The sequence below is a fragment of the Serinus canaria genome, chromosome 17 (assembly GCF_022539315.1).
Source record: "Serinus canaria isolate serCan28SL12 chromosome 17, serCan2020, whole genome shotgun sequence".
Lineage (NCBI taxonomy): Eukaryota > Metazoa > Chordata > Aves > Passeriformes > Fringillidae > Serinus > Serinus canaria.
The window spans coordinates 1,376,085-1,400,817 of NC_066330.1; the positions used below are offsets into that span (position 1 = coordinate 1,376,085).

The window sequence follows — 24,733 nt, forward strand, 5'->3', positions numbered from 1 at the left end:
GGGGAGAGCACGAGGGATTTCAAAGACAGTTGGTGTCCTGTTTGAGCCAGACCAATGGCACAGCCCTGGCAGGTTCTCTCCCTAAGAACCCCTAAGCTTAGTGTGAGCAGGATTACAGGGGAGCTGCTGGCAGCCTTAAAGCTCTTCCTGTTTACAACTGCATCTCCTGTAATAACATCCAGCTCTTAGGCACCAATTTTTACTCCTCAGCTGTGCTCTGTCACACCCAGGGCAAGCCCACAGAGCCCATGCTGCCTGCAGCAATATGTACCTGCGCACCACTCCATGTCCTTGCAGCATGTGTTTGTATTGTTTTCAACAGCACAAACTGGGAACGTTGATTATAGCCAGGGAATGGGCGGGGGGATTTTACACAAGCAGGAGAACAGAACTTACACACATATCCTGCCACAACGTCTATGCAGGTGGTGGCTTCAGGACATGGGTCACTTTCACACCAGACTTTCTCTTCACAAAATTTCCCAGTGAAATTTGCTGGACAGCTGCAATGGAAATCATTCCAAGTGACAATGCATCTGCCACCATTCTGACATGGCTCAGACTGAAAAACAAAACAGGGGAATTTAGGGGCAGGGTAATTTTTCTTGAGGTCTAAGAGACTTTGGTAGAATTGTGAAGATGAGCACAAACAGGATTAGAATCAGGAGAGGAGGGAAATGGAACAATGACTCAAGAGCCGTGAGGGAAGCACAAGGGTCTCTGTACAAGAAATTCCTGAGCCCCTGCTCCCCCCTGTGCACAGCACTGACCAACAGGAACTCCAGCAGTTTGGCAAAGAACAAGGCACAAAAGCACAGGTGAGGAATAGTTGAAACAAACTCTGATGCTCCCAAGAAGCTCCCAAAGTTCTGTCACCAGAAGGACACTCCTAACACCACAGGTGTGACAACACTTCAGAACACCATAAGCAAGAAGGGCAAGATCGGGGGTATGGCCTCCCCATCAGCAGGTGTGGCACAGAGGAGAGCCAGGCTCTGATCCACAGGCACATGGAGACAGCTCCTTCAGCTTCCGTTGTTGAAATGGCAGATGCCTGGGGAAGAGGCTGCTGTGCAACTGGAACAGGATGAAAGGGAGGGGCTGGCAAGATCACAGGTTGGGGGGGGAGTCTGGAACCTATGTGGGCTCAGCAAAGTGGAGATGGGCAGCACAAAAGCCACTGCCCAAGTTCTAAAACCACAAAAACTACAGGGGAGCTTGAGAAAACTCAGTGTTTAAATCGTATGTAGCATATTGAGTGAGGTGGGAGCACAGAGAACCATGTGTTCTTCAAACCATCAGAAACCTCCTCTTTCTGGTATCAGCAACAGTCAGACTTCTGTGTAATAACAGAACTACAGTGAACCCCTGCACACACAGAGTGACACAGCACATACCTGGCAGGTGTCATCAGAGATGCAGCCATTCACAAGGTTTCCAGTTTGAGTCCTGTTGAGTTCCTCTGGCAAACTGTCATTCTCCACCTGGAAAAACTGTATCTGGTGGCTGTTGAGTTGGATGTCCTGCAAACAGCCCTTGAAATAGCCCCCCCACAGCTCAGCACTGTCGGGGTTTGGGTGTCCCCCAATGAACATCTCAGAGCCAGCTCCCAGGGCTTGTGCTGGCAGCTGCCCCAGCCCCACAAACGTGTCTGACTGCAGAGCCCCAATAGAGCCTCCCCGGAAAGACAGGGCTATCAAATGTCTTCTCCCATCAACCACATTCCCTGGAAAGGTCACAGTGTCCATAGGTGACACCTCTATGCTCAGCTGGCCATCCCTTAGGTACAGGGTGAGGCAGGGGCCTGTCCCATTGCAGAGCTGCAGTAACAAACCATTGGGCTTCCGGCTCCGCAGGAAAAAGGAGAGGTTGAAGTCGGCACCAAGGCTGTCAGAAAGGGTGAAAGAGGCAAAGCTGGTGGAATTCTCTAGGCCAAATGTTGCTGCTGGGCGCTCTGGAAGAGAAAAGAAACAAACTTCAGCTCAGAGATAAAGGGAATGCAGCTGGCATGGGGATGCAGCTCCTTAGGAATGGGGCAAAGGTCTCTTCTCAATGTTTTCCACGTGTGCCAGGATAATAATGCTTCTCCCCACAGGTCTGTGACACTAAGAAGTAGGTGAATGTGTCCTTGCTTCCTCTGGAGGACACAAATTCAAGTATCTGAGTAGCATGAGAGTGAAATACAGGTCTAGCAGAGCCCTTGCCAATCCAGCAGATTTACTCAAGGACTTTTGAGATACAGAGTTGCTTTTAAAATTTGTAAATTTGGTAACAACAGTACATGTCATATTTAGGGCTCAGAAGAGTTGAAAAAAACCCCGATACTAATACAAGCCTTACAGGAGCAAAAAATGCAAAAAGATATGCTTTTAACTCAAAATTGTCAAAGAGCTTCCTTCAACAAAGCAATATATTCCTATTCATCCTCAACTCAGAAGCTCAAGATCAACTTTTCACAATGAAACAACTTCTCTGCTCCCCTGCATTCACACAGATCTGTTAAAAGGTGATGTCGGAGCCTCTGGCTCTACCAGGAATAACCTGCACCACAAAAGTGACAGTAATTCCTGCAGGAGGAAACAACAGGAAAGGGATCAACGAGAATTTTATTCACAGAGGCTTTTGCTTTCTTTTTCCCCCTGGTCAAATCAAAAGTCTTGTTTCCAGAGCTAACATCCAAGCTTCTCCAGTACCTGTGGAGCTGGCAGGTGTCAATCCCATGGCACTTACCATATGAGCAATCTGGGCCTCCATAGGGCCTGGCACAGTCACACCTGAAGGTGGCCCAAAGGTCCACACAGAGCCCTCCGTGGAAGCAGGGCTGGGAGAGGCACCACTCGGTGCGGTCACAGCCCGGCCTCACCGGGGACGACTCCCCCAGCGGCAGATCCGCTGGCAGCACGGCCTCAGTGTCCACCTGCAAGTCCTCCAGGCATCCCACAAAGCCTTGCTGGCTCCGTGTGTTGTTGGCCATTGCATCCTCAGCACCTCCAATATACAGATTCAGGAAGGCTTGTGGGATCACAGCAGTGCCTGGTGGGACAGGAGAGCTCTGCAGGCAGACCCCGGCCTCACAAGAGCTGTGCCAGAGCTTCAGCTGCACAATGCTGTGCACAACAACTTCCACTTTATGCCACTGGCCATCGTCCACTCTGAGCCCCTTCAGGACCAGCGGGTACCCAACATCCTCCCTCCTCAGCTCTGCATGCAGGATGCCATCCAAGAGCTCCAGGAACAAGTACTCAGCTTCACGGCCTCGGTAAAAAAGGACAGCGCTGGGCAAAGTGGTTCGGAAGCGGAGGGACACGCTGGCTCCTCCCATGCCCCTCCCGCTCTCACTGTTCTCGGGCAGCTCAATGAGGAGATACCCTCTGGATTCAAAGGAAAACGTTGTTGGTGTTGAGCACGTGGCATCATAGAAACCAGGCTGGCACTGGCACAGGTGGCTGTGGCTCTCAGCTTGGTAGGTTGGGATGCACAAGGCCTCGTTTTGGCAGTCGTGTGTCTGGCACCCAGTGAGCTGGACAGAGCAGTTCTTCCCTCCCCACGTAATGCCATCCTGGCCAGGGGCACAGTGGCAGGAATAGTCAGCAATGCCATCCTCACAGACAGCTCCATTCTTGCAGGGACCCTCCTCACACTCGTTGATGTTAACAGCACATTCCACACCTGCGAAAGAGATTGAGAGATGAGATCTCACTGTGGGACTGGGACCTCCCAGAGCCTGCCAGGCACAGCCCTCCCCAGTTCTCTCCAGGGAGCAGCTGCCAGTCAGGAGCCCCACACTCACTCAGAGGGTCCTGCTCATGATGCAAGGGCAAGAAAATCAAACTTCTGTGTCCTCTCAGGTGCTGTTTTCAGAGCTTTGGCCTATCAGCCCAAATCCCCTCACCAACTGCTGTCCTGTCCCAAGCTCAACGTGCAGAAGGTATGGAAGGACCAAAACAGCACAGACAAGGAATTAATGCTTTTTTCTTAGTAGATTTGGTATGCTGAAAGGCCAGGTAGGTCTATAGATCTGACTAGAGCATGTTCCAGGCACCAGTGTTGCAGAGAGCAGTAAAATGGGAAGTTACTGGAAAGCCTCAGTCGAAAAAATCCAATTCCAAGACGACCCACCAGTTGTAAAACTCACAAAACCCAATTCATTACCAAACAACAAACACAACATGCTCCACAGGCACTCTGCCATGCTGGCACTAAGCTGATTTCAGTTCTGCCCAGTCCTGCAGAAATGAACTGGGTGAGGTCCTGCACTGCCATTCTGTCTCCTGGCAGCACATGGATCCCAAAGGGACTCAAGTAAATTACCAAATCTGGCTAATGAAAATCTGCTGTCATTTTCCTGAGCATCCCAGACTGACAGAAGAGCCCTGAACCAGTTCACTCTATCTAGCCTATAACATCGGTTTTCACTAATCTTCAGAGACAGTCCCACAGATAAACCAAGCATGGATTATCCCAATCTAATAGCATTACACCCGATCCAGCCAGCAAGCACAACGAGGGCAGCAGGAAGAAAAGAAGGAATTCACACACAAAGGAGGGGAATCAAAACACAAAGGACATTTGTAAAGAAAAGCCACTAGACAGAATGTGCATGTCAAAGAGATTAGAGAGCTGCCTGGAGCAGAGAGATGAGGGGATGGGGCACTAGGAGCACTGGAGCTGGACTTGATGTGTGATTAAAAATAAAACCAGCAAAGATACAGGTTCTTGACTATTTGCAGTGATGGTTTGTCCCCTGAGCTCTGCAGAGAGATGAGCACCAGCTTCCAGCTCCAAACTGTCTGATTGTGCCAGTGTAGGGACAGAGCTCTGGGAAGCAATGAAAGAGAAATGCAAGGCTCTGGTTCTGCACTTTCCAGATGTGCCAGAGCTGTTCTGTAAGCAACAGTATTTTCAGCACAGCCCTCTTACTGTTGGGCTTGCTCAGCAAAGGAAGAGCAAGGACAGAATTAAGATTGCAGCACAAAGCTATGAAGGAAAAATGTTGGAATAAATAGAGTATAAGGGATATCACTGGGCCTGGAGAATCCCAGTTTGGGAGAAGATGGGATGGGTTTGCTTGGAGGGCTGTCCAAGCTGCAGGAGGCAAGTGTGCAGTCAGATTTAAGGGGAGAGGCTCTTGATTAAGGAAAGAGGTTTGGTACAGTCCCAAATCCTAGAGATGCTGCTGTTTCAGTTTAGAGTTGCTGATATTTACCAAGACAATGAGGGGAAGATAACATTGGTTTGGATAACAAAAGGAGAGATGCCATGAATTTTTGCATTTCTGAGAAGGCTGGCAGGCAGGAGAGGCCCATTCTCCCATTCCACATTCCCGGCCTGAGCAGGTCTCAGCTGTCTCAGGGCAGCAGGAGCACCTGCCTGAGCTGTTCCTCCCCCCCAGCCCCCAGTGCCTCACACCGGGTGGGATGTGAGTCCCCAGGGTGGGTGCACAGCCCCAGGCTGGGGCTGATTAAACACCAGGCTTTCCCAAGGGATGCAGCTGCTTTGATTTCTTAGATTATTTGTTTGAAATGGGTGAAAAGTAGATTGCACAAGAGTTCTAAAAATCTGGCTAATGACAATTTTTTTCCTGGAAGACTTACTAAGCAGTTATCTGGAGCTACATCACTGCAGTTTCCAAAAGTACAGATCATTTCCTGGATATCTGTTACTCCAATCTTCTCCAAGACATGGACAGTTGTGTCTTTGCAGACCACTAGGAAGTAGATATTAAGAAGTTGTTCAACACTAATTGTTTTTTCTAAGAGCAGCACAGGCATTCCTTTTCAGGTTTATAAAAAAAAAATAAACTGGGGGACGTGACTCTGTTCAACAAAAACAAGTAACAAAACCAAGTTTTTCTCCTTGTAAACAAGTAGTACTCTCCTCTGTTTGCTCTAAATTTCATAGTTGAAATGTTTACTTTTATTTGAGTCCTCAACAGTAAAAGCAACCAATCTGATTCATTACACCATTAGGAGACTTTCAAACGTTTAATGAGTTCCTTATCTAGTTAAAGACTAACAATAGCAAAGAAGTGGAACTTGCTATCTGAAAATCAGACAAGTGGTATCTAAAAGGCTGCTATCTGGAGTCGAGGATTTCAAACATTCCGTTAATTCAGCAGTGTCTGAGGTAACAGCCCCAAGCCACCAACCCACAGGGACTGAGTCAGAAACACTCAGAAGTGGCTGAGTTTTCACAGCCTCCAGTATATTCAAATATTCAAATACAAATCCTTCCCCACGTTCAGAGTGTTACTGCTGTGGTGGGAACAGTTCTGTTTTGTAGATGCAAGTGTGATTAAATCCACACAGCCCACCGCTGCCTGAATGGAGGGAATGATTTACTGGCTGCTATTAATAAGCAAAGAGTCATTGTATACAGTGTAAGAATTATATACTTCAACAGATACATAAAATGTTAAAAGAATAAGCACAAATGAAGTGAAATATTCTAATTTAGCTGTCAGATATCAAAAAACCTTGAAGGACAAGGTCTATTCCTTGAGACACAGGAGTTCAGCAGGGCTGCCCGGCCAGCACCGCCATGCCCTCTCCTTAAGGCAGCTGAATTCCTAACGACCTTTCCCTGCTGCATCCTAATTAGGGATTGTATTATGATTATCAAAAGGGAAAAGGAGGGGAGGGAGAGGGGGTAGGCAGAGAATTAGCCGCACCAAACGGACCCCGACACAATTATATTTGCACAATTACTGCCATTTCCATGGCAACCCCTGCTCTGCCGCTCTCCCACCGCGCTGCGCTCGGGGCGAGGGAGCGGGAGGAGCTGGGGAAGGCACTGACCACCAAAGGGTTTGTCCTGACTTACAGCCACAAAACCTACTCACAATAAGGCAGCTTTCAATCAATAATGGAAAAATGAAAACGACAAAAACATCAGTAAAAAGCAAAACTAACGTTTCCCAGAAGTAGCCGAGAGGCACCTGTGTGTCTCCAGAGCTCACCTGGGCACAGACCCGGTGCCTCGGAGGCTGCACCACCAGGCAGAACTGCAGCACGGTGACTGTGGAGCTACCAGCCAGACCTGTGCAACAAGGAAATTCCTCGCCTTAAAGTTTCCTGAACAAAACTTTAGGTCTCTTCAAAATAAAAACATTCTTCCTTTCTAATCAATTCTGGTTCCCCCTCATGCCTCCAGCCACCACTCATCACACCCCCAGCCCCCTGCCCTGGGCAGGCACGCACACAGGCAGGACACACTGCAAGCACTATACACATCTCATTACCTGCCAGCAGAAAAATTCCCCTCAGGATCACGCCAATCAGCACAGATTTCATGGCCGACTCCTTGTGGACATTGGTGACAGTAAAGGGAAAAAAATGGGGGTGAAGGGGGGGAGGGATGACAAAAAAGGCTGGGCTGGCAGGGCAGTGTGTGCAGGCGCTCACTGGTGCCAGTCCCACGAGAAGGGATTGGAGCGGGAGAGCCGGGGGAGCAGAGCCCTGCCCTGCGCCAGGTCTAATCCAGCCCGGCTCTGGCTCTGACCCTCCCAGCTGGCCCCTGTCCGTGCTGACACCAGGAATGTGTGCTCCAGCATATTCCTGCTCCCTGCCTCCTGCAGTGCCCAGCAGTGCCACAGCCTCAGCTCAGCAGGGCAAAGCCAGGAGACAACCTCCTGCCCTTGCCACAGCCCAGGTGAATCTGCCAAAGTCTGTGAATAAGGCCAAAATGTTCTTCTCATAGGCTGAGCCAAAAAGCTGCATTTCCACCAGTGTGCAATACCTAAACCATAGGAACGAGGGGAGTTCCAAATGCAGAGTGAACCCAGGCCCTGCTGCACATTCACTACTGAGGGAATCAGGGTCCATCAGGCAGTTTTCCTTCTCCCTGTTCCCTGTTCCAGTGATCTGTGAGCACAGACCTTTCCACTCTGCTGTATTCACTAAGAAAAGTCTCAGGTTTTAATGCCCATGGTCTGTTTCCCTGAAGTCAGACCGGATGGAGAGAAATTCCCTGCATTATGCTGAATGTACAGGTTCAGACACGGCAGTACACAATCAAAACCCTCTCTTTCCTAATTAGCCACCTCACTAAATTAGCTGTTGCAGTCTCCTTTTTCCTCTATGGTTCTGGGGTTTGTTTTTATTTTTTTTTAATATAGCTACTTTCGTATTGCAAAATTTTCTGGAGAGTTGTATTTTTGTGTTGTAAGGACCCAGAGAAATTTCTTATTTCTGTGAAGAAATGTCATCTGAGAGCCTTTCCCCAAACTTGGAGTCTTTGTATCAATGTCAGGTGCAAGCAAACAAAACCTCCCACAGGTCACTGTCTGGAATCTCCATTAGCAGTATCACCAAGATATTTAAAAAAGCATTCCAACAACTCCCCAAGCCATTTCATTTTGTAATTTTACTCAATCCAAACATGCCAGTCACTTTTACAGATACTTGAAGTGGGAGGGATATGGTGAGTGTTTGTTTGGAGTCAAAACTTCTCAGATAGCCACAGACCTGTGCACACACAGACCTATCCCAGCACAGATTTGGAACATTATCTCTGTTAGCTACTCTGACCCTTCTGTTATTGCTCAGGAGAAAACAAACAGGCAGTTGTGCACATTCAGCCACTACTGCAACAATAAAGTGTAACAACTGTGAGACTGCAGAACATTCAATGTCTTTGAAAAGATGCCTGTTTTGGTTTATGCACCCACACATTTATCTCCATATACACACACAGAGTCTATCTGGACACTACTGCCTGGAAATCCATCACACCCCAATGCACCCAGCACAGATTCTGCTCTCACCTGGCACCAGGCACAAGCAGGCTCTGGACTGCAGCACTCACAGCCTTCTGATCAGATGACAGGGAAGTCAAAAGGTCTGATTAACATGGAGCTGTGATCCAGCAGGGAGAAGAAATGGGGAGCGGAAGAGAAGGGGGGGAGCCTCACCAAGTGCTGCCTAGCTCCCTTCAGCTATATTTACCAAAAGGGATTTGCTTGAAGGTGGAACAGGCCTCTAATCTCTTTACTATCTTAACCTTTTAGCTGCCCTTGCTCTAGAGGCTCTGTCTCTAAAACAAATCTGACTTAAGAAACACCTGCACAAAAAAATTACATCTATCCAAAGGTGGTTAGAAGGAAGAAGCATCTCCCATTTATTTCCTGACCCATGACCCAGGAATTCAAGCCCATTTGATCTGGGCTGGCACCCTTACAGAGTCACCATTTATAGCTATTGCACAGAAGGTTTCTACTTCTTTAAGGAGACAAAGACATTATGGCTGAACAAAGTGAGATGGTCAATAAGCTCTCCAATTATACTGGGACACATTCACACCACATCACCTTCTGATTTCTCATAAAAGTAGAAGTGTTCCTCAGCCATGTGCAGAAGAGCTCGGAATGTTCCCATGATCACAAGGTGCCAGTGCCCAGGGCTGGATGGCTGCGATGGCAGGGGCTGCCCAGTGCCACAGTGCCTGCTGCAGGACACTGCCTCTTCTGCCTGAGCACAGCTTTAGCTCCAGTGGGAGCACTTAGGCCATTCAAAAGTTTTTAAAGAATGAATGATCCAAACTTCAGTGATAACATTTTTGCAGGTTAAAAATCAGTGTCCATGTCAAATGGAGGTACCTGTCTTTTTCTTGTCCTGGTATAACCTACGGCCTAATAAATACCTGATAGACTGAAACCATTTCTGAAAAAAAATTAATTCAGAATTCATTTTGTTAGATTCCTTTTTCCCCTAAAAGACAGACTTTTCCTAATATGCTTTGTCTCTTGACCACAGCTGTCATAATTTCCAAGAGCATGCAAGATTCCCTCTCCTTCGCACCTCATTTAGTACCCATGTAATCTTTTGATTTGCACTTCTTGTATCCTCTCAGGGTACCTATATCCTCTGCTAAAGCACAAACCATGTGCTGAACAGACTCTTCAGGACCTGTTATGTTGTTCTCTCAGGAATCAGACACCACTTTTGCAACAACTGCATTTCAGAGAGAAGGTTCATCTGCCTGCACTACACTGAGAGAGCACTGAAGCAGTTAATTTGCAAAGAAGGAATTTTCCTGACTTGCATTGTTATCCCAACACTCCCCAAATTCCTCAGACTGAAGAAGCAAACACACAGAAGGAACCCCTGCCGCCCCAAGAAAGCATTCTTCATCAGAGTAGCAAGTTCACTTTAATCAGTGGAGGCAGCTTAAACCCAAGTTCATGGCAGATCTAAGCTGCCACAGAAATGTGTTTTGAAGAGAAACATTATGAGAAGCTTCACAAAGTTGTTCTGTGATCCTAATATGAAGTAATAAGCTGTTTACTCAGCATGACTGTACTGGGATTAATTGACAAAGGAGGGGAGATTAATTGCTATTATTTCCCTGTCAGCTTCACTCCTCCACACGTACTCACTGATCTCACAGACTGCTCCCAGCCTTTTGCTGGGTTGATGTGTCAGAACTACCTCAGCTGAGACAAAGTCCTTTACCAAAAGTCATATCCAGAAGAACAACCTGCTTCTAATCCCCTTCAAGTACTAATGAACCCAAATTTGATGCAACAGAATGAACTCTTAGCACTCCTTTGCCCATCAGCCCATGGTTCTGTCAGCTTTTCTGCCCCTGAGCACACTAAGAATTGGAAAGGATTAAACAGATCTGCAGTTTGGCAAAGTACAGTGAAATTCTGAGCTCTGTGTGGGTGCTGGGGCACTGCAGGAGGAAAAGAGGACAGGGCACAGATGTGAGTGGGAATTCTGACAAGAAGGATAAACTTTAAATCATCTCTTTGGACAAGATCTCAGTTCAGAGTACAGCACTGTAACTGCCCCAGAAAGCAGCGATAACGAGCTTAGATAAAAGCTCATTTTCAAAGGCCTCATCTACAAAAGCAAATTTTTCTTGATCTGGCCTAAATTAGCAAATGAGGTAGGCCAGAAAACCCCACAAATAATTCAGCCCATTTACAGAAGGTTTTAACTAGAAGCTGATTTTATGTTCTGGGAATGAAAGTAATAGGTCTTCCCAGGAAAGAGCTGAGCAGAATTAAACCAACACAGCTCAACCACTGCAACCACAGAAGGAAAACAGAAAATTTTCCCATGCCATAAAGGCCTGAGAGAGTCTCTGGAATGTTGTTACCTGCTGTTACAACTTCAGGGACGGGTTTTCTTCTAGCTTCAAGTGTTTCTTTTTCCCACGAGATGGCAGCCTGGTAACACTGTGGAGAAGTTACCCTCATCTAAAGTCCAGAAATCCACGATTGTGCTGGGATCATGTTTCTTATAAACTATTCTGGTGTTAAACTGCCCAACACATGTGGAATTTAAAGATGAAGAAGACTGAGAACGAATATTTTAAAGAAAGATGAGGTTTAGTACCAGTTAGCAGAAGACCTTCCAACAGGGCTAGCATTCACCATCTCGCAGATTCTCAACCAGCAAACTGAACCCTTAGGGTCAGGCAGGGCATGTGGGGAAGAATCCAGACTCCTCATTCCCTTGTAAACAGAGAAGGCTTCCTTTGCTCACATCACAAAGACCTTTTGACCTCCTAACATAGCAGATCGCTGCTTTCACCCAAAGATGGCTGGCTCTTATCATCCCAGGTGTTGGTGAATGGAGATGTTTTACAGATGCTTATGTGCTGGTGAGCCAATCTGTTACAGCCACTACAATCCGTGACACTTAGAACGTTAAACATGCCTTCTTTTACTTAAAGGCTGGTTTTCTCTATATTTCATGAAAATATAGAAACCACCACAGTTCTCCCAGGTAACTTTCACTCCAGGATACAGGTGTCCTGGATACTCTGATCTTAGACTCTATGCAGTTGATCTTATGTCTCCACATCTAGTTCATGGCCTATCAACTTACTTGTCTACATTCTCACAGCTTTGGGCCCTGAACTGCAGACATGCTGCTGCACACACCCAGTCCAGCTTGGTCCTGCCCTCTCATCCTGGAATCCTGCAGCCGGGCAGCAATGCAGCAGTTCAGCATTAGCCAAGCAGAAGGCTCTGATTCCAGCCACCCTCCCCCAGGTTACCTGAATAACCAGGTGGGCACTGACAGAGGAAGCCATTCACCAGGTCCTGGCAGAGCCCTCCATTCTGGCAGGGCTGGGACTCACACTCATCAATGTTGGTAAAGCAGGTGTCCCCTGGAAAGTGAAAACACAAACACACCTCAGAAGTGCACGTGTGCAGCACTGAAACAAAAATGACAACTTCAGTCTTAAGTTTGGCGCTTCTTTTCTTTCACCTAAACATGGAAAATAATTCCTTGAAGTCTAGCATGTCTCTGCAGGCACTGGCACACGAACACCAGCACAGAACAAGGGGGGCCAGTGAAGGATGAAATGATTTTCCAGTCTCAAACACTGCCAAGATCAGAACTTCTAAACCATTCCCATCTGTGCAACAGTGGACCAAACACTCATATTTCTCTCATAAACAATAAAGTATTATTGTTTATGCCTTCCCACTAGGGAATTTTCCTAGCTGTTAAATCCAGCATTTTACACATCTTTCCAATCCATGGAAAGGGAGATATTTCAGTGGAACATCCACAGAGCTTCTAGTTCCAAGAGCACCATACCAAGAAACTCCTCTTGTCCCACTTGGATTATACAGTTGCTGCCATGAGAGTAGTCTCACCAAAAAAACACCTAGAATAGTAATCTGTGACTCCAGAGAATTAGCTTCCTCTGATGGGGAATTTCAGAGATGTCCCCAGGGAAGAATCCTGCCATATGCAGGAGAGACTGACAAAGGGAAAACACCCTGGCACCTCCATAGCCAGAGGGCATTCATGGCAGCATGGGGAAGTGCACAGGCTGTTGCCTCAGCCTGGAGACAGTCTTGGACAGGGAATGACATTCAGCTGTCTGTAACAGGAGCAGAAGCACATTCCTGATGCATCAGGCTGCCAACCCCCCCGAAGCACCAGTCCTTAAGAGATTTCTGTTGCAGAGGTAACATTGCCCATCTCCTCAAACAGCAGCACCACCCAGTGCAGACAGGATGAACACTTGCTGTGCAGCTCACCTGTAAAGCCTGGCTGGCACTGGCACAGGAACCCAGCTGCCTGGCTGTAGCTGAAGTTGCTGGGGAAGTGGGGCTGTGTCCCGTAATGGGCTGGGTTGGAGCGCTCCAGGCACAGGCCACCGTTGTGACAGGGCTCTGTCACACACTCGTCCACATCCTCCTCACAGTGCTGCCCAGTGTAACCTGCCACGAGACACTGCTGTCAGCATCTGCACAACTTCACTGGAGCTCAGCTCCCAAATGCTGTGGCTGACTCAAACAAGGGAATAAGACCCCCAAACCTCATCTAGCAGACAGTCCATGGGCCCTTCAATTTCTCCACTATGTCAAATACAGGAACCATAATCATCAATTTACAGGAAAGCATCACCTCATGATAGAGGAACTCATGATGGATAATGTCAGAAAGAAAACTTTATGGTGGGGAATCAGGGTGATTTTGCAAGTCAGCTGGATTTTGGGATGACGTGTAAAGAGCAGCAGTGCAGCATCACTGTTCCAGACCAAGAAAACTCACAAGAGGCCATACAGTATGGTCATTAATTCTCTACTTCTCTAACACAGCAATCAAGCATGTGCTGTCCATGGCCATGTGCCCACACACCACATGAGCAGAGAGGCCCCAGCCCACCTGGCCAGCAGGCACAGCTGTAGCCCTTGATTCCCTCCAGGCACGTGGCACTGTTGTGGCAGGGGTCAGAGGCACACTCCAGGATGTCCAGCTCACAGTGGGTCCCCTCGAAGCCGGTGTCACTGCAGTCACAATGGTAGCTGTGGGGCACCAAACAGAGCAAGGCATCAGCTCAGCCGTGGACAGCAGAGCCCCAGGTGAGGAATGAGCAAAAGAGCTCAGCTGTCAATGCTCACACCAATTGTGTTCACACCTTACCCGTGGAAAGGCAAACTCAGACACACAGGTATGTTCTCAGCAGTTGCCTGTGCTGTTCATGCTCTGCAAACCACTCCTCTGTATTTGTCCCTCCCTTCCTTTAACCCCTGGAGTTGTGCTGCTGGGAGGGGGCTTCTCCCTTATTGCCACAAATCATTGTTACTGCCACTCAATATACAAAACACTAAATCCAATTCCCCCCACAGCTTTCTACTCTGATTTTCACAGACTGCACTGAGGAGACGTTTAGATCAGTCCTGGGGTCTAATTGCCCCCCACCAGTGGTTTCTCACCTGTTAATGAGGTCATGACATGTCCCATTGCTCTGGCATGGCTGGCTCTCACATTCATTGATGTCCACCTCGCACTGGGTTCCTTGATAACCTGGTGCACAGGTGCAGGTGTAGAACCCAACATGATCACTGCACAGGGCCCCATTCTGGCAAGGGTCTGAAGCACATTCATCTATTTCCGTATCACAGTTCACACCTTTGTTAAAAAACAAAAAAAATATCTGTGTTACAAATCCACAGAAGTGCATATGTGCTGCCTGGAATTCTGAGATTAAATCACAAGAGTTATCTTGTTATAGCATCAGTTATCAACCCCAGCTGGCTACCAGAGTGATACCTGCTTCTCTGAAAACAAATTCCATTTATTTTAATTGTTTGTATCGTGCCTTGTGATACCAAGGAAAAAAGCACTTAAGTAGTGCAAAACACTGGGTACAGAGATACCTGATGTTAGGAAGTGATTTTATTGGGAAATGCTATTAAAAATACAATGTTAGCTCCACTACTGGTCACAGCAAGTAACACCTGTTTGGTACCAAGTCCCAACCTCCCTGACAGAACAAGACTTCATGAAAGATTTCTATGCAATTATCTAATCTATATTGCACCTCTTTGAGCAGCCTGTGGCCTGGCATCACCTCCAAACCTCACTCGTTACAGTGGCACCTATCAATCCATCTAATCTGCCCTCCTTGGCAAAGGCTCCCCATAGAGTGGGCATGGCCATCCTAATCCTGGCGGAATGTGGGCCCCCTAATCTGGTTCAAACCCCTCAATACCCACACAAAACTTCCTTCACCCAAATTCCAGCTGCAAGCACCAGGAAACGACTTGGCCTTGCCAGCCAATGGTGCTCAAACCTCTGGATGAAGAACTAAATCCCAAGGCTAAGCCTCGTGATTGACACCAGAATAACTCGAAGCACAACAAACTCCTCCAGCTACCTGGGTCACTTTATCGCTCCTTTGGCAGGGAATCCCACAATCCTGAATTGAGGATTCAGCATAAAGATAAAAAAGGAAACTGATTTGCAATGACAGAATTATGCTTGATACTCAAAATCACCAGTAACCTAAGGACCCACATAAAAAAAATCTGTCTTGTTTCTCCTTCATCTCTCTTCATTTTTATCAGAGAGTGAGTCAGCATCAGGGACTACATTCCAAATGTTTGTAACTTCTCCTCATTCCACTGGTAATCAGCAGCATTCCTTCACAGCAACTCAACTCCTTAAACACTTCCCTCTGTGAACAGGAGGAAGGCTGAGAAAGTTCATGTACGAGGTGGTACCAGGCAGACATGGACACATTCCACCCCATTCCACTCCGATAAGCAGGGCTGGGGGAAGGAGAGGCCCCCACTGCCTCCCTCACAGATAACTCACAGGTGTGGATTCCTCTCTGAGTCACCATCAGCACAGATGCACAAAAGAGAAACACTTAAATCATATGCCAAATAAACATTTGCCAGGCATGAAAGGATTGGAAAGCTCCAGCTAAAAGACACTTTTTTCCAAAAGACAAGTACTTCCCTTGGAAAAATCCTGCTGAACAGGACAAAGAACTACAGGCCAGATCAGCATAGCTAAGTTATACCTGGAAACACTAAGCATCCATTTCCTGATGATAAATATCTTTTTATGTAATCTCCCTTAATTTTATGCTGAGAACTAATCACGGCTACCTTGTGCCTACACCTGTGTCCAGTCTCAGACAGTCCACTCTTGGATCCCTGTCTCTCAACACCTACACCACACATGGAGATCAAGGCCTCAAGCACTGCCTGGAAGCTGCAGCCAGCAGCCCTAGAGCATTACTCAGTGCCATCCCCAGCCGCTGTGGGAACACAGAGCTGCAGCCAGCAGCCCTAGAGCATTACTCAGTGCCATCCCCAGCCGCTGTGGGAACACAGAGCTGCAGCGAGGCAGCCCCGGAGCCCCGCGGCGGCAGGGCGGGCCATACCTGCATAGCCGGGCGCGCAGTGGCACTCGTAGTGGTCCATGTGGTTGAGGCAGGTGCCGTGGTTGTGGCAGGGTCGGGACGCGCACTCGTCGATGTCGATCTCGCAGTTGGAGCCCTGGAAGCCGGGCACACAGAAGCAGCTGTACTCGCCCGCGCTGTCCCTGCAGATGGCCCCGTTCCTGCACGGCCCCGACGCGCACTCATCGATGTCGTCCCCGCAGGTGGCCCCGCTGAAGCCGGGCCGGCAGAGGCAGCGGTACCCGCCCGGAGCCGCCACGCACGTGCCGTTGTTCAGGCAGGGGTGGCTGGAGCACACGGAACTTTCTGCCTGGCAGCCTTCTCCAGCGGGGCCCGGCTGGCACCTACAGGCATATCCAGTTGGGCTATCCACGCATTCGAATCGAGGGTCTGTGCAAGGGCTGCTCTCACACTCATCGACACCGTCACAGGCAGCACCTGCAGGGCCAGCTGTGCACACACAGTCATACTCCAGGAGCCCTGGAGTCCGGGTGCAGGTCATGTGGGCAGGACAGTCATGTTCAATGCAAGCGTCATAGAGGAGTTCACAGTTTTTGCCCGTGTAAGCTACAGGCTCCACAGGGCACGTGCACTGGTAACCCACTTCCAAATCCTTACAGCTCCCCCCATTCTCACATGGGGAGGAGGAACAGCCACTGTCATTTTCAGAGTATGAAGTTCCTGATGAGAAAAGAGACTTTTTGTTAGTCAGTATTTGTAGCTCTAAAGAAAAAAGTTCTGCCAATCCCCGCATACAGCTTGGAGACTGCCCAGCTAAATTCCACACTCCACAGGGCTGCACTAGCCAGGAGATGAGGATGATACTGGAGAATCAAACATTTACTATAAAGAAGACAACAGACCTTCATTTGGTGGCATCAAGAATCTCTTGCCAATTTGGGTAACCAATTACCTGATTTTTTTAGGAGACACTCACAAACCAACTATTTTACTTGTGCTTATTCATCCATGAGTCACTTTGAGAGCAGTGACACATATCACCTTAAATCCATTCACAAGATTAACTTAGTGTAAAATTCCATGACCCCTTTCACTGGCAGGGCACAGCATTTGTGCCTGGAAATCCAGAGAGGCAGGACGAGTTCAGGTATTGGCTGCAGCTCTGTATGTCCCAGCTGCTCCTTCCGGGGATACAATTTTTTCTCAGCTAATTCAGAAGTGATTTGAAGATGTTCCCATAAATAACCCAAGGCAAACTCAAACGGGCACATTTCACAGAGTCTCTGATTACATCAGGCAGCTCAGGTTGACAACCACTGACCCTCACCCTCTCCTCATCTTAGACATGTAAATTTACACAGCAGGACATTTTTAGCAAGGAAGAGCAGAGACTGCTGAGATCACTGTGCTAATGGCATTTTGGATCAGTACCTGCTGAGCCAAAACACCAGTCTAACAACCAGATAACCAGGAACTAATGTTGAGACCAGATTTCCCTAAATCTGGGAGCATTTGGATGTGATCAGTTAATTCACACTGAGCCACAATGCCTTGCTGTCCCCTCAAAGGCAGCGTTTAAAAGGCTCTTGCCCCATTGAGCAACTCCACCATCCGGAAACGTGATGGGACGTGCCCACTGAGCTGCAAATTTAGTTCATATAAATGAGATTAAGTAGGATACACGATATTAAAAAAAAAAAAAGTTCAACATAGATATTTCAAATGGAGCAGAATGGAACAAAAGGAGGAATCCTCATTTCTTTTCCAAAAGAAATTTTAAATGTACTTTGTAAAACAAGGGGCAGAATGGCCAAAGGGCAGGACAGCCCAGGGGACAGGAGATAAGGGCCTTTATGTTAGAATTAGGATATATGTCCTGGATTCAATGGCACAATTAACACTTTCCAAAAGACATAAACCAACCAAAAATTAAATAAAGGGACAAAGGCAATGGAAACAGAGAACTTTGCCTTCCACAAAGGCAGCAGTCATTAGCACCTCATCCCACTGTGGCCTTCTGAGGGCAGAGCTTTTGATTCTGCTCAATTCCAAGATAAATAAGAGAGAAACTGTGTGGTAGAGATATCCCAGCCAGATTCCTGTATGAAACATCCAGACTTGGAAGTAACTCTGCAAACAACTATATAGCAGATGTTTGGAAAATGTCTGTGAAAAATGGTCTCAAAGCAGAGATTAAGCTCATGAAGGAGCAAATGCTCCTGAGAAATTGCTACTGGTGAGACAATCCATACTTCCCTGGTGCTGCAAGTCAAGCCACCACTGGAAGCCTTTGGGCAAGCAGCTCTTTGCCCTTTCTGCTGCCCTCTCTATGTAGCCATGGCCCAGGTAGTGACAGGCCTCAGTCTCTGTAAACCCCACAAAGCTGCAGGTGGAGAAAGAGCAGGGTCCCAAATCCCTGCAGCTCCCTCAGCCCACCCTGCTCCCTGAGGAATGTTGCTTTACCCTGCCATGCTCCATGCTAAGGACTGGCCAGGATCACACACCTCAGCATCGCTCCCCAGCCGCCCTCTCAGTGGTGCCAGCATTGTCCTGGCCCAGTTTTGGGCACGTTTGCCTTGCTCTGGTGCACCTCATCCACCCCTGGTAGTTAATCTGTGTCAGTGGTGCGCTATCAACTCTGCCCCATCAGCTCCTCAGGCTCTTTGTACCTGAAGGTGGAGACACCGACTTCAGGGCCTGAAAGGGATTTATAGGAGACTTTGGTTTACAAAAGCCTGCCCCTGCCCTGACCTCCCCCAAATTCCTCCCACCAAAGACTGTAGTGTTTCTAAGTCTTCTTTTAAGAGGCAGGGGGAGGGAGGGTACTCAGGGATTTAAGCAGCCCTTTCTCTTCCCAGCATCATCTCCATGGCCCACCCCTCCCTTCCTCTCTCATGTGATGCTGGGGAGAGCTGCTGAGCCTTGCACTGTCCAGCAATCCCATTATTCTGCCATCAACCCTTTTATTCTCAGATTCCCAGTCAGGCAGAAAACAAGGATGACGGAATCTGCCTGGAATCTCTGTGGCAATTAGAGTGGAAGCCCAGGAAACTATTTGCAAAAGAGCTTTACTAGGCAGGAGATATGAGCCTTTGTAGGCTTAATGAGTAACCCCCCCTGCCTGCACTTTCCAGAGGCCAGGAGCACAGTTTGGGACAAAAAAGGAGTCTGGTGCATGTTGGGAAGGAGCTGCAGCACACTCCATCTGCAAAGAAATTCCCATTTCCACAGAATCCCCAGGCACTGCTGGCATAGCCAGGCTGAGTCACTGCCAAGGCTCATGTGTGGCTTTCTGCTTCCATGAGAAGAACACGGGCAAAATGCTTTTTTGCAAATAAAGCTGAACATCAAGGCCCTTTGCGATTTCTTGCCTTTCCCAAAGTTCTTTCACAACAGACACACCTTTTTGTACCTTTTCTGGTTTGGTCTATCATATAGCTCAACCACAGACAACACAAAGCTTCCCTTATAAGTGCAAAGGCCTTCCTGGCTACCAAAGATGCAGTGAAGGGACAGGGAGAACTCTGGTCTGCTCAAAACTCACTGTGACCATGAACAATAGCATTCTATTAATACATGGTTAATATATGTACTTAGCAGGACAACATTTTGGAGGAAAATGTTCCTTTTCTGGAACAGATATCATGAAATAACACAGCGCTGCTCACAAGGCATGCATGGAGCAGGCTGAGGACAATGCAGTGTAAATCACAAGAAATGCAACTTATCTAAATAACTGCAAATTATTCTGTGAACTGCAGCTGGCAGAAAACCCCCCACGTGTCTGACTGGCTCGGTGAAGGCTTCAGGCACACTAACAGCACAAACCCCAAACTGCATCACACAGTCCCCTGTATCCAGCATGCCTGTACTAATCTGGAATATTTCCCAAGGACAAAACATGGCCCTGTGTGAATGTATTCTAACCCTGACACTCCTTCCATGGCAGTGCTGAACATCTGCCTTAACAAAGAGCACATCTGATGCTTTTATTCTGTTCAACCATCAGTCCTAGGGCATATACTTACTGCTCTCAGTTTTGGAATAGATTAATATATGAATGTGAATAGCACATGAATATGCACCAAACACTAATAAGAAAAATGAATAAATTAGCTTTTCCTGCTGCACAATATAACAACCATGAAAACATGTCGTTCAGACTATGCTGTTTCATGAACACTGTGAAAATCAGGTCAAGGAAATGACTGAATGACAAGAGTTTATAGTTTTTCATCAAAGTAGTTGTTGCTGGATTAACAATGACATTCAGAAGTTTTCCTTTACGTTTCACAAGAAAAATACAAGTTAGTGATATTTGTAAGGGAAAAAAATCCTAGAAGTGTATTATAATCATACCATCCTGCAAGCCTGCGCTGAATTGAAACTGGAGGAGACCACAGCTCCTTTGAAGAATAGTTCCAGGCATTTAGGGGTGGATTAGGAGGAACTTCAAAGGCTACCAGAGTCCCATATAAAGCATTCATTGAGCTCTGTCAGGACAGGGCTGGTTTTACACTTTAAAGGTAGCTGACAAAGATTTTCCCCAAACGATGAGGTTTGTGACCTTTTGTAACACTTTAAGGCAAACAAGCTGCATTACCAGGCTCTGTTTTAATAATTGACTTTAATAATCTTGTACTTCGCACCTGAACTATGTGATCTCGTCAAAGTTGTGAAGTTTTTTGACCACAAAAAATCAGAAATTAATGAGAAGTTAGGCAATTACCTTTGTGATTGGAAATGTTGCTTTGGCATTACTCACTGTCTTCTATTTTGGGGATTTGCTTTGCACAAGTTTGCCTTGGGTAACTGATAGAGGATGGATGTTGCCAATCTACAGACACTCCTGACCTTGTGGAAGCTGCTCAGTGCTGCACTGATAACTGCCTTAAAGGTGTCTTACTGATCACTTAAAATTCCAGCAGGGAAGAGGCAGCACTGGGCTTCTCAGCTCACAGTTTCCTTTGTACTGAAGGACAGAAAAACCATCTGAGCAGAGGCAGTGGTACCTACTGAAAATCCCCATCCCTGAATACCTGTCCAGCACATGCCCTGCACTGGGTGAAAAATGAAAATGCACCATCACCTGTGCACAACTTGTGCAAAATGGTCACAGCCATAGCCACAGCTCCCAGAAGAGTCAGGCTGCCACAATGTTATTTCCTGGCCTAGCAAAAACTGAGTATGAGCTTGGACAAGCCAGATCCACCTCAAGTGGAAAGAAGCTTCCTTCAGATGTTTTTCACCTGTCCTACTCACTACAGCAACTGAAAAAAACCCCAATTTAGAACCAAAAGGTGAGAACAGCAGGATTCCCAGAGCACCACAGTTCCCAACAGCACCACAACAATCACAGGGCTGGAGGGATTATCCAGTTTCCAAAGCCACAACGAGTCTAAGCCCAGCCTGGGGCAATTCTCACCAGTCAGCTGTGCTCCTGCTGCTCATCCCAGCAAACCTCCCACTGGAGAATGATCCTGGGGCCAAGGGTAGAAAGGGAACCCTTCCACCAGAAGGAACCCAGAGCAACACAACTACAAAATAAACTCTGAAGAAAGGAATGGAGAGTTAGGTCTCCATGACAACAGGAAGGCATGTGCTTATATTAGTAAATCCCTGCTGACCTCTGCTGATCTTTCCCTATCCTGGTCAGTGTAAAGGATTAGTGAAAGGGGACACACTTTGGCTTGTTCCCAGGATCCACACAACCAGAAAGGGAAATGGACAGGCTTGAAAAGGGGCTTTTATATCCACCCTCTCTCTTTCCCACCCCTGTTCACTTTGGAAGGACAGCTATGGAAGAGAATGGCAGGATAAAACCAAATTCTTCTTCAGAAAGCACTTTCCATGTACCTCCTCAGGGTACAAGGACTCTTCAGGTGGCTTCAGGGGCCCAGAGTCAAGATCCTCCTTCCCATTTTTTAAATGGCAGAAAGGATTCTGAGATATATCTCCTGGCTGAAATGAAACATTATTGTTATTGTCTCAGGTTATCATCTTATCAGATCTGATAATTTTGATAATTTAGGTGAAGCAGGACATGGCCAGAACCCACAAACCCTGAAAATAAAGATTAGCTAATCCAAAAGTAAAAATGCTGGCAATCAGCAGGCAGGACTTCTAAGACAATACTGAATAAATGGCCTGACAAAATGCCAGGGATCCCAGCAATGCCAAGAGTGCCTTTTGGAAAAGTCAGTTTTAAAAGAGCCTCACTATTCATGACTTTGATGTCTCTTGGAGAGTTTTGGTAGGTTAAACACACAAGCCCAGTGTCTCAGCCAAATACCACCTTGGATACCAACTTCAAGGCATCTCCTCCCATCCCTGCACACAGGCCAGATTGCAGTTTTACCCAGATATGGTGTGCCCATCACTTCTCAGACTGCTTCTGACATTGTTTCTCTTTGTTACTTGAGACCAACAAATTCCACATCACATTTGCACGTGAGGTTTTTGGTGTGACAGTTTTTCATGCCAGATATTTGTACAGTCTACTGGTGTAAAATATTTATATAGAATTTATGAAGACCTAGACCTAGACTTTCATTCATTCAGGCACCAGAAGTGTGGCTCAGGTTCTTCTTGTGAAATATGCAGAATATTTACCCCCTCAAAGAAGGAGGATGGTGACTCCTGGCTCTCTGCCCCCCAGCTTGCCCAGTGAATTGCTAAAAGGTGCCAAACAGTGGGCACCAATCCACAGGGCCCAGCAGTGCCAACATCATGGCCCAAGGCATTAACAGCATTAGTCAGAAATACCACTTCAGGGAATTGAACTCATTCTTACCACAGAACAAGAAGCCAGCTCACTTGTGTTCATTGTCTGCTCACTGTTTTACTGCAGATTTGAAGGTGTAACTACTATTATCAAGCTTCTAGAACTGGGAAGAAGACAGGAGCTGTGAATCCCTGGTTTATGACAGCATTGAATATATTGCCACCATAATTCTTTGATCTCCTGTGCCCAGGACACCCCAGTATTTTTCCTTAATGAACACTCCTCCAAGCTGACCTTCATGTTTCACATATTCTCTGATCTCTCAGCCATTTCCACAGATCAAACACTGGGACAGGGACTTTCCTGTGTATTCAGTTCACCAGAGTGAGTCACAGGCTTTAATTTCCAATTCTTATTTAAATATACTGACAATGAACCAAACAGCTGGGAAGATTGGTTCTGTTTGTTCCCCAGTTCTGAAGTGAGCCTTAAACTGTCCCTATGTCCGAGCTAATCTCAAGAGCTGGCATTAGAGCTGATAGCAAAAAAGGCTTGTCTTGCACATGCTCTCCCTCAGCAGGCGTCCAAAGCATCTTCCAGGCAAAAGGTACGTGCCTGCTGATAGCTGAAGCTGTGGGAACAGAAGTGAGAAGACACTCCTTCTGCCCTCCAGAATCTCTTTTAAAGACAAGGAATTCGCTGGGAGCTATTCTATTGTGTTCCCATTACACAGGCAGCAGCAGTAAAAGGGGAGTCACAGGCAGAGCCTGCACTGTTGCCCCTGCGGTGTTTCTTTTAAACAACAGGAGATTGTGAGGATCTGCCTGCAGGATGCTCTGATGGGTACAGATTGCACCAGGCCAACTGCATTCTCAGAATTTCCATAAAAATTTTGAACAAGTAGCTTAGGCACTCTTTGCTTCAATGACATTTAGACTCAGTCAATTAGAAATAGAAGAAGTTGTGATATGGTTTCTAAGGGCAAGAAAAGACATTTCTTTATGGCCTTAAAACCTTCAAGTGCTACCTAAATAGCACCATTCATTCCAGTTAAAATCTGGCAGAATTCCCCTTGCAAAATAGGAGTAGGTGAAAAGACTATGAAAATCAGCACTTCCCTCGAGCTCTGCTGGCTCCAGCAAGAAGAGTCATCCACCTGCACTCAGAAGAGCACCAGGCTCTCCCTAAACCAGTGCTCCAGAGAAGGGCTTTCTCCAGGAGTGAAAAGCCACAAGTGCAGTGGGCAAAGGGCACAAACCCTCTGAGCCACGGCCTGGCCTGGCCTGGCAGCCACACGTGGGAGATCCTCCAGCCCCTGGCCTTGCCTCTGCCCAGCACACTGCCACCGTAATTGCTTCACACTCCAAACCAGTAGCTATGGTTACTAGATACAAAAGACAGTCCTGCTGCTTCCCTGTGGCCAGAGGAATTCCAGGCACTTGGAGCAAACACACCAGACAAAGAAACTGGTACAAGGAAGAGGGAAAAAAAAAAAAAAGACAAAAATCACAACATATTTTGACTTTCATATTCACGGATTCATGGTCTGAGGTGGTCAGAGCAACAGAAATCTTGGGAGGTTTCAGAAGGAAGAAAAGAGACTGTTGGGGAATCAGAGGAAAAGCTGAAAACTTTCTCCAAATCTCAAAAATTACAAAAACATCACCTATGAATGCAAGAGAATGCCAAGTGCCACATTCAGCAGGCACAAGCAGAGAAAAGGCTCTGACTGTATTTTCTCAATGTTCTCCTACATCCATTCCTTCACGTTGTGGCTCATATCTGTACTTGCTCAGAGGAAACCAAACCTGACTTGCAGCTACAGGTAACTGGCCTGGCAGTGCTGAGGGCAGGATAAGGAGACCAGTTCAGTCCCAA

At 47.1% G+C, this 24,733-nt stretch overlaps 1 protein-coding gene across 8 annotated transcripts in view; it reads right to left on the minus strand.

The window, feature by feature from the left end:
• CRB2 (crumbs cell polarity complex component 2) overlaps positions 1-24,733 on the minus strand; it is a 62,404-nt gene that overhangs the window by 8,868 nt on the left and 28,803 nt on the right. For all 8 annotated transcript variants that reach the window (XM_050980841.1, XM_050980838.1, XM_050980837.1 and 5 more), the window contains 8 exons: positions 16,153-16,851; positions 14,192-14,387; positions 13,641-13,780; positions 13,010-13,192; positions 12,010-12,123; positions 2,731-3,669; positions 1,398-1,954; positions 397-562 (listed from right to left, as the gene is read on the minus strand). In XM_050980841.1, coding sequence (XP_050836798.1) covers positions 397-562; positions 1,398-1,954; positions 2,731-3,669; positions 12,010-12,123; positions 13,010-13,192; positions 13,641-13,780; positions 14,192-14,387; positions 16,153-16,672 — 2,815 coding nt within the window. In that variant the 5' untranslated portion in view covers positions 16,673-16,851. The remainder of the gene's footprint in view (positions 1-396; positions 563-1,397; positions 1,955-2,730; positions 3,670-12,009; positions 12,124-13,009; positions 13,193-13,640; positions 13,781-14,191; positions 14,388-16,152; positions 16,852-24,733) is intronic.